This window comes from Montipora capricornis, chromosome 2, assembly GCF_036669925.1.
Source record: "Montipora capricornis isolate CH-2021 chromosome 2, ASM3666992v2, whole genome shotgun sequence".
Lineage (NCBI taxonomy): Eukaryota > Metazoa > Cnidaria > Anthozoa > Scleractinia > Acroporidae > Montipora > Montipora capricornis.
The window spans coordinates 47,366,051-47,377,837 of record NC_090884.1 but is presented as its reverse complement, the minus strand read 5'-3'; the positions used below and the strand labels follow the sequence as shown (position 1 = coordinate 47,377,837).

The 11,787-nt window shown below is 40.8% G+C and overlaps 1 protein-coding gene across 1 annotated transcript; it reads left to right on the top strand.

Moving 5' to 3' along the window:
- The first annotated feature begins 5,774 nt into the window (after nucleotides 1-5,774).
- Nucleotides 5,775-11,109, top strand: LOC138024667 (uncharacterized). Its single transcript, XM_068871884.1, has 2 exons — nucleotides 5,775-7,668; nucleotides 9,727-11,109. The coding sequence occupies exons 1-2, from the start codon at nucleotides 5,888-5,890 to the stop codon at nucleotides 10,748-10,750; spliced, it is 2,805 nt and encodes a 934-aa protein (XP_068727985.1). The 5' UTR covers nucleotides 5,775-5,887; the 3' UTR covers nucleotides 10,751-11,109.
- The last annotated feature ends 678 nt before the right edge of the window (nucleotides 11,110-11,787 follow it).

The following is an 11,787-nucleotide window of genomic DNA, read 5'->3' as shown; positions in this document are numbered from 1 at the left end:
TAATATTCTTGCCAAAACCAACTTGGTACTATGTACCGTACCTTGTTAGCAATACAAAATTAATGTATCTAAATTTATGTAATGTCAGCAAATTTTTTGTCCACACTATGAAAACAGTACTTAATTATTAATAACTATTTCAACATTGAGAAGAATTAGTTTAAATTCTTGCGTGGGAGGGCTGATGAATGTTTCTGCTATTTGGGAAAATCATTTAAGGACTTTTTTTTTGTGAAAAGTGACCAAGATACAATATACATTTCCAGTTGGTGAGAATATATTTTTTAGATTTTGAGTATTCATTGGTAGGTACTTTTTCAAAGATTGGATTGAAAATGTTTTGTGAACTGTCGTCTTATGAGGCATAATTTTATTATTATTGTGAATGGGTTTATATTGAAAGAATAAAGTTTGTCAAATGTTCAATGAGATAACGTATCTGTATACACCCTTCGGAACCGTCCGTGTCTGAGGTGTCTGCGCTAAGAGGAGATAAAGTGTGAGCAAAAGGGACAAAATATAAATCCTTCATTGCCAGGCACGGGTAAAACGTCATGATGACGTCATGATGATTCTGAAAGAAGTAGATGTCACGCGTGGGATGGGATGACGTCACGCTAGGGAATGGTGCAGTACAGTGGGACCCAAACCCACAAGGCAAAAACGGAAACGAGACCACGTTCTTATATTTTTTATTCATATTTATAAATAACGCCCGCAAAGAAAAGTAGAGTTTCGTAGTGTTCGTATGAGGACAGTTCCTTAGTGTCACTAATCAGTTTTTTGGTGCCCCGCACGCTCACCCCCGCAATTTTATAGGTCACTGAAATCCTCGTCCAGTCCTCGGCTACCATACCGCAAAAAAATTGGCCGCCACGCAAGATCGAGGGAGGTCTTCTCTTTCAAATTGGGGGGACGAAACGTGACCTCCCAAATAATATTGCGAATGCGCTGTTCATGCGCCCAGGCCGCTTGTTGCTGTTCACGGTCAGCTTCCGATTGCGCCTGGAAGCGAGCACGATTCGCGATTCGCAGGGATGCCGCAGTGGTGAGAGTACTCGCCTCCCACCAATGTGGCCCGGGTTCGATTCCCAGATTCGACGTCATATGTGGGTAGAGGTTGTTGGTTCTCTACTTGCACCGAGAGGTTTTTCTCCGGGTACTCCGGTTTCCCCTCTCCTCAAAAACCAACATCTGACTTGATTTGCCTTAATTGTTAATTTCAGTTTACGGTGTCCCCAATTAGTGCTCCAGCGCTAGAACGACTAGACACTTAAATAAAGTTCAGTTCCTTTCCTTTCTTTCGCCCGCACACGCTGGAATACTAACTGTGCCGCATCGACGACGGATTCGTCCTCCAGTGGTGGACGCGGTTCGGCGAGACGCGTGGACCTTCGTATATGTTCGGGGGGTGGTGGCAAGAAATCGTGCAGTTCACCACCACGTCCGAGGCCATCGACTACGCGGTCGGGGACACCCGAAGCAACAGGTTGTTTAATCTGGCAGCCGCTTCCGACAGCGACGACTATGAACTCGGAGACGGTGGACAAACGAGACGATTCAAACTCCCGGCGGTGAAAAGCCCTGGGAATGAGGTTGACTTCTTTTGCTTCTCCACGTACCATATGAATCCTCTAGTTAGCAAATAGTTGCCGTGCGCCTGTTTCAGTAGGGAGCTTAAGCAAGCGCGTTTTTGAGACGCAGACGGCAACCGAAAGTGAACATTTCGCGTGCCAGGACACTGGTGTCTCCCAGATTTTTATACTAATCATCTCTAATGGAGAAAAGATACTTAGCAATATCAAAATATAAATGTGGTTGTGTGAAGACTAGTTTAAGGGAAAAGAGCTCACTTCCGGTTGCCGTCCGCGTGTCAAAAACGAGCGTGCTTAAAGCTCCCTATAATGGATCACAGAAGACGTCAAAATGTGTTAAGAACATCAGTGACCCTTTTGTTCATACCACATTTTGATGTCATCTTTAATCCGTTACTGACTCGCACGCGGCAGCGTGGAATGCATTTGTTTTATAATTGTAATGAAGAATCAAATGTTTTTGATGATGATGTCAGCTGTGCGTCTGTCCTCTAATAGATCATGGGGGAGAACCAATCAAAATGCGCACATAATTGAAGACAATTTTTTATGCAAGGACCAGCTGAACAAAGTGGAAGCTTCGGATCTTGGGAGATCTAGCCAGCAAATAATTTGTAGATTTAAAATAAAATAATAATGCAAGGCTGGTTGTACGTCTGTGAGGATATCTATTTTTTGATTTATGAATATCTCGTTAGGCGAGGCCTGACTTCCTCAAGGAGTTAAATGATTTGCCGTTTCAATTTTTTAAATTAAAATATAAGCCATAAGAAAACTAGGTATAAGATTACAGATAAATGTATATATATATATATTGGGTTGGTAGGTAATGTCGATTTGACAAGTATGTCGTCAACGTTTTTTAGAACGTCTGAAAGCAATAAGGAGTGGTAATGTGAATATTTCGGTACATCGTTTGGAAGAAGCGCGAATGTGAAAGTGCTTTTTTGTGATATTGCACTTTATAATGCACTACACACTATGTTATCGGGGCTGTCTGTCTGAGTGAGTGAGTGAGTGAGTAAGATTTGTAGGCCTGCAGCGCGTGCATGATTTATTAAACTAATCTACGGTTTACTTGAATTACAACAATTGATGTTTGTTTGCGGCCCACTTGTCACCTTTTTGAGTACTGTTTGAGTACGTTATTGTCAAATTAACAGATTTATTAACACATTTAAATTATTTAATGTCTTAAATCAAAATCACTCTTTTAACGTCTACGGAGATCGTCACGCAAGCTCACATTCCACAGACATTCTGCAGGTCACTTTCATAAACGAGGAAAAAACTCAGCAGTCGACCATAATATTTTTACTCTCAAAGACCAGGTCAACTTCTCTGCCTGCACTGCCTGAACAGTTATTTCCTCGCAACGGAAAGAAAAACAGTAGAAAACTATTTTTATCTTTATCATTGCGATCGATCAGCAAAAAAATGTAGATTTCATCTGCTTGTTTGTGTTGAAATCCCTACAGCGCTGTGTTCAAAAATTTTGCCCGGTGATAGAAAAGATGAGCTCTTCTGAATTAAAAAATCGCATCTTAGTTTTCATATATGTTGAAATTTTTAAGTCATCGAGTTTAAGTGTACGTTCGGCAACACTACTTTAATTTTGCTGATTGGTAAACATATAGATTATATCGGCTAGTCTGTGTCTGTTGGTTTCACTGATAGCCTCTTTCTTCGCTTGTAATTTATTCACGCAATTTTTCGCTCCACTTTTATTTTTAAAAAAAATCTGCATGAAAAACGAAGAAGCGGAAGCCACCTGTGTGTTGGGTGAGAGCGAAAACAAAGCTGAAAAGCCTTTTCAAATCCTCATGTCATTTAACAGCCGCACCGGAAAATAACTAGGTGAAAAACGAAAATAAACAGGTCTGTTGAAAGCGAGCTTGAATTTCAACAAATGAGCCCCAAAATCGCAAGAATTTGTGACGCTGATGAATAATAAAGCAGTTTCTATTTCCAAAACGATGGAATTACCTTAAATAACCTCGTCTAGGAGAGTAAATTTTGACTTTGCAGAAAGAATGGTCAACCTCAAGAGTTGGACGATTGTGATCTTTGAGTTGAATTCGGACATTTCTTATCGACTTTTATAACACTTAAAAGAAAAAAAACCATAGTTATCAGAGGGGACTGGTTTGGAATTTCGGCAAACATCAAAGAAGCAAACAAAAATGCCAAGATTTAGGTTGGAAAGTCCACGAACGTGCACAATCTTTTGTCGTGGGCTCATACACTATGCATGAATTACGTAACCAACACGTTTCTATTGGTTGGTTCCTCAGTACGGAGTAAACAAGTATTGTGTTTTGTGCACGGTTAAGGCCAAAAAAGAGAACAAAAACCTACAACAACGAAATTTGTCAGGTTTCATAACCATTGCCCTCTATTAACTATGAAAAAACTAACTAACAAAACAACAATGCCATGTCTTGCCGTCATTTTGCCACAGATGTATCCAGTTGTTAGTAACATGCAAGGTAACTTGATCACAGGCAGCCGCTGAAGTCGATGTCACTTTCGATTTTGCAATTTACTTGTGCAGCCTAAACAACAATAGAAAAATTGAACGTAGCAAAAATCTCCCAAATGTTTTTCGCTGATGGTAACTTTTTATGTTGTTTTCATGTCGCAAATTTTATTGCTAATGGCACTTTTTTTAATTCTCGATCGACACTTCCTAAAAACTTCCTTGTGCTCTTCCAAAAAACTTTGTATAAATATTTATTTACTTTTGCGTCAATAGTTGTTTTGCATAAAGCAGGCTAACAAAATCTGTTCCATGCTTAGTTCGCATTTTTGAGCGTTAAAATAGAATTTTCGGTCCTATGTTTCTGGCAGCAAGTCGTATATTCCGGACAGGGTTTAACTCCAGTGGGCTTTTGTCGTGGAAACTGTCAGACGCTCAGAGTACAGGCTTAAATTTGCTGTGAAAAAGAACTTGAACTTCATGTCAGCCTCGAAGCCAATGTTTCTCGATTCCCCTTTGGTTTTCTTCAATCTTTCTGGGTTTAGTAACGCAGCTGAGTTTACAGTTATGGAATAAAGCACTGTGTCAAGTTACTGCATTACCACACGTACGCAATGCGTACCTATTTTTTATGATAGATAGAAAAGAACGAAGGGCAGGGTTATAGGTGACAGCAAAAGGAACACGACTCGACATGCTAGTGGAATTGGCGCTAGGCTTAAGAGCTGTATCGCGTTGTATAGCGTGAACACGTCGTATTTCTTGTTTGAGGAAAGAGAGATTGTAGTCCTGTTTGTTGGGATATTGCATAAGTTGATTAGAACGTAGATTGAAAGTTTCGTCGGAAGAACATGTGCGTCGTAAACGAATGCTTACGTCAACTTAACGACAATAAATTTTACAGGCAACTCGACAGTGACATCACTAGTGGCATTCAAACACAAATGAGCCCCATTCGGAATAAAGACCCGTAAAAGTTCTCTTGCCAAAAATAGATGTAGAGAAATTGTGTTGATTATGTTTAAGAAGAATATCGAGGAAATGGATTTGGCTATTTTCCTCAAATTCAATTGCGAATTTGATGTTATTATGACAATTATTTAAAAACTGTAACAATTGGTTGGCAGAGTCCTTGGTATAAATAAAGTGAAGACATCATCAATGTATTTGAACCAGATGGTAGGACGGGCACTGTTCTGAGTGATCCTCCATTTCTCTTCAAAATGGCACATGAAAATGTTTGCAAGCACTGGACCTAAAGGCGAGCCCATTGCCACTCCGTCGATCTAATCGTAGTACTCACGATCGAAGACGAAATGGCTCTTCTTTGTGGCAAATTCAAGTAAAATTTTTAGAACATGGCGAGGCAATGTTGGTGGGTCAGGAAGAGCATACAGTTTTTCAAGACAAAACTCGGTGGTTTCATCCAGATTTACTTCATCCACGTTACTTCTGAAGATGTATGTTGAGACATACGAAACGTTAAGTCGCTAAAAAATTACTTCAGTTATGCGCTTTTTTATTCTCATGTTTGTCACTGCAGTTTGTGTTCTATTTTTAAACACTGAAACATTTTGAACTTTAAAGGAAATCGGCTAAAACTCCTTGGAACAAAGTGTAGGCTACCCGTAGCCTCTTGTTTGTGAAGTTTGCAGATTGGGGTACCTGTTAACTTACCCGTGCTGTGGCTGTCCGGGGGACTCAAAAACAAAAATGGCAGCCGTTAGTTCACAACTCTTCCACCGTTATTGTTTTTAACATTTATTTATTTATTTGTTTATTTATTTGGGTATTTATATATTTCTTGGAGAACATGGATGACGTACGGCGAGCAAGGAAGCTTGAACTTGAGAAAGAACGTCAGAAAATTCTTCATGAGAGAGCAAGGTTGCTATCTTTGAAGAATAAGTTGGGGTTACACGTTAACCTCGAGAAAGAACAATCAAAAACAACCCAAACTTCGTCGTCATCTTCACGATCGAGTGCAATAATTCAAAGTACGATGAACAAAATACCTGAGTTCGAAAGAGAACTTCAAGGACTGCGAAAAAGGGACGAGTTACGTTCCAGTATCAGAAAACCTTACAAAGGCGAAATGGGCATAGGATCATATGAACCCTGGCAACTTGAAGACGTGTACTTCATTCGGGAGTTTGTGGCATCCTGGGTTGACGAGGTTTTGGATCATATCGAGCGAGGTCATACGAGAAGGAAGAAACAGCGAGACACTGCAAATATTGCTGAAAGTCTTCTTGAGGTGCTAGAAGCTGATAGAAGAAAGGAAGAACTCTTTCAGTTGAGTTTAGACATTGAACGAAGTATTGTGACTGATGTTATTCGTGAGGCTGCCAGGGAAACTGCTGAAGAAATAATGGAGTTATGGATTCAAACCAATGACATGTTGCATGGTTTAATGCTGGATTCACTTAGTCTACAGCCACAATCACAAGACACCCAGAACAAGGATGCCCTGCTTAGCAATGCCCTCTTACAAATCCAGAAAGAAGCACGGAAAAAAGGTAGTGTATGGTCTCACAGCCAAGCTTTTGTTGCAAAAGATACCCCACAAGGCTCAGTTCTTGTGGAGTTAGAAGAAAGAGATACTTTTGATGGCACAGTTTTGCACTTTCATGACATCACACCATACAATAACCTTCCAGATGCAAGTCTGTTGCCAGAACAAGTTGACTTTCAAAACAAGGAATCTGAATTTTGGATGGGCAACACAGCTGAAATTTCTGTTCTCCCATTGCCAAGGCGATACAAAGGTATTTCATGCAGCACAGTATCATCAGACAACTCCCTTATAGCATTAGGCACAGTTCAAGGTGACATTCTCATTTGGGATTTGCTGCCCCACCCTCCACGCATATTGAGAACAAGTCGTGGGAGAAATACAGTTATCGTGCAATTACAATGGTCCCTAGACAAATCCCAGGTTGTCAGTGTTGATAACCATGGGTCTGTTGTCATTTGGTCACTCAGCAACACTACATCAGTACCTTATGACGTTAAGTCCTTTGAACCAATTGAACAAAATCTTGTTTTTAAACCCACGGATTTGCTTCCTGCGCTAACTCTTGCGTCAAACAATTTCATCTTTACGGAGGGTCCTTTTTCTGAATCCAGTAATTCAGCGAGTAAAGCAACAGCTGTGGCCTTTCATCCTTCGGTTTCGCTTCTTGGGAAAGAAAGTTATCTGATGGTTGGTTTAAATAACGGCAACATTCTTAGGGTCAAGTACAGGAGTGCATCATCTGTTATGTCCATCCCGCCTGTCAAGCCAACTAATGGGATACCACATAAAATTTCTCAAGACTTGGAGGCTGAACTTTTCAAATCACACCAGAATCCCATAATACTGATAAGCTTTGCAAACAACGTTTCTCCCATGGTAACAGTGGATGATAAGGGATTTATCAATTTGTGGTATTATTCTCAAGAGTGCTTGTCAGGATTTGGCTGGTTTGTTCCAAGCATTAGGTACAGATTGGACATGTCAGAAGTGACATATGAACCAGTTTTGGGAGCACAACCACAGGTGGAGTTTACTGATGCTTCAAGAGGACAAAATCGAAAGCAACCTCGTGTCAGGTAATATATTTTTTTATCATACCCAGAAGAAATTTGAGTTTTTGGTTACAACACCACATTTTAGTATCATACCCTTCAAAATTTGTGGTTTTGTTGAAACCAGCAGCTTCTTCATCAGTGGAAATGCAAAATAAATTCCACGAAAGTTAATTGGAAGTTTGCCTCGCACTCTCAGAGAGGATAACATTTGGCAAGGTTTGCCAAAAATCTTAAAAATGGATAGCAACACTCAGACGTTTGAATGGAATAAATGTATTATCTGAAGTGTGGGTTATATATGAAATGGCGAGGTCATCCTAGCACTAGTATTGAATAAGTTAACCAATTTTTACCTAAGAGTGACACTTGTAGATTTCTCTCTGTCTAATGCTCTATAGTTTTACTGGTCTGTTAGGGCTGGTTCACTTTGTTTTGCATTTCCAGGGTCAGTGTTGTCAGGGAACTCTGCACACTGCTTACTTAAGTACCGTAACTAGGGCCAAGTTACTGTATCTTTTCATTTGTTTCTAGTTTTGTTGGTAAGGTTGGTAATAGGGTATCACTTATTTTAGAAAAAAGAAAACATACACTGTCTGAACACACCAACGACCTGTGGCTCAGTTGGTGGACCCACTAATATCCAGGATTGACCCCAATTAGATGCACGCTCAATTTTTGTGTCCAACACGAAGTGTCACTTAAAGTCTAAGCCTTGCTACTTGCTACCCTTTTCCAACGATAAGATAAGGGTAAAGGTTAGGTGTTATTTTTAGCCTAAGCAGGGTAAATGCAGCTGTGTATCTTTACTTGAGGAGCAGCATTTAGGAGACACTTTGTGACGTTCATTTCCAGTATTCTGAGGCACGGACGATGTTGAAGTTGGGGAACTGAGCAAGGGGACACTTTGTGACGCTTATTGAAATCGGTGTGCATCTAATTGGGGTCAATCCTGGACATATCTCGTCCGACCAACACTTAGGGTCTCAAAAATAACTGACTGCTGCCTGCAAATGGTTGCACTTTCAAGTCTTCTCTGATGAGGACTATAAGCCGTAGGCCCTTTAATCAACACCTATCCGCTGTTTGTGAACAGTGGGTGCCCGATGTTGTTTTTTGTCCTCCTTTCACATTTATGCACATGGGTCGGGTGGGTGGGTGAGAACAAAATATTTAATATGGACTGGTAGCGGCTGCCAAAGGGACCTTTACAGGCTGACATCCAATCTCACCCCAGAGAAAGAATAAATAATTTGTTAACCGCCATGAGACTGTGTCTGAAATGTGCGGTATATAAATGCATTACCATTACCATGCTAGATAATATTCTGACATCTAACTTGTCTAGAACACAAGTCAGATGAACTAGCTTTGTTGGGATTTCGACCAAAGACATGTATCTTATAATGCCTGGAATACTATGGTTGAAGAATGATTCTAAAACCACTCCCAAACTATTTGAAACGAAACGACTTAACTGATTAGAGTGTAATGTGAAGTGCTAAGTTTCTACCCCATATGAACCATGTGAGCGTTATGCACCTGTCAATTGTCCTTCTTCAGATTAGGCTGTCCACAGATGCATAAGATGTCATGATCACTATAGAAAGCACATGGATACGACTCACTCGCCTCAGTCCTCGCTCGTCCACGAATGTCAAAACCTTACTAATCCCCCACCCCACGGGCAAAACTGATGCAACAAAAAACAACAAATCCCCCACCCCCTCGGACACAAAAAGGTGCCAAAACCCTTAGTAACCCCCATCAATGCCCCATACTTCCCCGGGGTGGGGGTTTCAATTGACAGGTGCATTAGCCCTACTGATGGAAATGGGCCCACGCAAGGACAGAGAAAAACTCTGACCAGGGTGGGAAATGAACCCATGACCTTCGGGTTAGATCACCGCTGCTCTACCGACTGAGCTACAAGGTCAGACGGGAGCAGGCCGTTGGAACTGAAGATGTTAAAGTCACGGCAATGAGCATGTACAAGTACAAGGAAAAACGTAATCCTTCCTTGTATTTGAAACGAAAGTCTTTTTCAAACAATGCAAGCAATACTGCGTCTTTTCTTTTCAGGCAAGAGACTATCCAAAACAGAGAAAGGGTTAGGAAATACATCAACTCACTTCGGTTAGGGAAACAATGGAAAACAGAGGAAAAGGATGACAAGATCACCCATGTATACATTCCAAAGAGTGTTCCTGAGTCTGGAGCAAATTTCCACTGTTTGACATATCACGTCTCATCAGGCTTGTTGGCAACTTACGTTACAAGAACGTACAGACCTGTTAAAGTGCCATGTTCTCGGTTTGTGTCTTGCCAGGTGAATTCCTCAGGGTCAAAGCTTGTATTCATGTTACTATTTCCTGATGCTGATCCCAAAGGAGCCCATGTTTCATTTGTCACTGTTAAGCTTGAGCCCTCAGTGGTGGTCAGTAAGAATTATATTAATATCCCTGTTGGCAAAAATGATTATACGAAGTGCCTGCGCAATGGACTGGCCTTTGGACTTTCACGACCTATAGATGCAACAGGAAGCGAATATATTGTGGCAAACATCAACGGGAATTTAACCTCCATTTCCATGACATCAGGTAATGAGGTCATGGGAAGAGCGGAACGAGGAGGGATAAACATCAAGAAAGGCTTAATTCCATCTGCATCAAAGGTTCAAGTGGCTAGCATGAGTAACAGGCTCCAGTTTTTGTTGTATTCACCAGGATATAACTCTGCCGTCTTGTTGCAACTTACAGACAGCAATACCCGAGAACAACGTATGAGAACATGGAGGGCTTTCCAGAAATGGGCTCTTGGTAGTGCACAGCAAAATGCAGAGAGAACCCTTGCTCCACTTCAGACAATTAGGCGAGTTCGTTGGACTTTTGACGGGCATTCGGATGTCCATGTGGAATGTTTCATGGAGTCCCTTGTTTACGAATTGATCGATGATGCCATTCAAACTGTTGATGGTCCATTTAGTGAGGATCAAAGAAGGACTTTTCATGCTGAAAATATGGAGATGCCATTCCTGCTGAAGGTGATAGCTCAAAATCCTGAAGAAAATGACCCTGGAACTACTCCTGATATTTCTCAAGCTTAAAAGATATTTGTCATGGCAATGAAACTTTCTCGCCGACTGAAACGAGTCATGTGTTCCATTATCACAAAGTGAAATTTCCCAACGGTTGAGTGACCCTGGAACGAATCAGTCAGAAATCATTCTAATGGCATGGTATCAAAAAAATATCACTGTATCAGTAAGCATCACGTATAGGAAACCTGAGTATCTCGAGATGCGCAGAAGGTTTGCGCAATAACAATAGTAGGCACCTTCCTTAAACTAGTGAGCCTTTGACGTCATTTTCTCCTCGATCCATCTCTCTCAAGATCTTAAAGTTAGTAATAGCGGACCATGAAATAGGAAAATTCCAGTTAAAATAAACAGGTGCCTTTTTGAAATCAAGTCTTAAAACCTTAGTCGCTTTGTGTTTAGTTAACATAGTTTTGAAATCCAAGGAAATATAAGAATTGACTTTTTGGTCACGGTGGCACTTTAAGCTTTTCGCTGGTGAAATTTTTCATTCTACGCCAGCCGGTCCTTCTGCTAACTTCGTCTTTCTTTCTCGTTTGACTTTAGATGGGCGGTCAAGGAATAACTTTTCCTGGAGGCTTAGTGCCACTTCATCAGACCTAAGATAGGGAATATGTATTCACCTTTTGTGGCCTTCAATTAGGAGTAATTTTCATAGGTTTTCTCTTATCTAGTGTGGTTTAGTATTCGAGTTTTTCGAACAGCTATATTGCAATTGGTGTCTCACTACTCTTCCATCGCTTGTATCCTTCAGGTGACTTACTTCATGGCTTGTTGCGGATACAGGTTAAACTTTACCCATTTCCTGGACTCTCATGCTAAAGGCCCGTTCAGGGACATGTGTACCTGATAATTAAGTGTTCTGCAGAAAAAAATAGCGATTTTCTTTGATTTTAAGTCCTCCCGAAGAAATGTACGAAACTTTCTAAGATCCTCTCTTGATATCGCAATCCCAACATTCCTGGTGCAGAATAATTGTCGGTCCTGAAAATATAGGTGCTCTTTGAAATCGTGACGTCACCCATTGCTATCAATATGCCAACCAG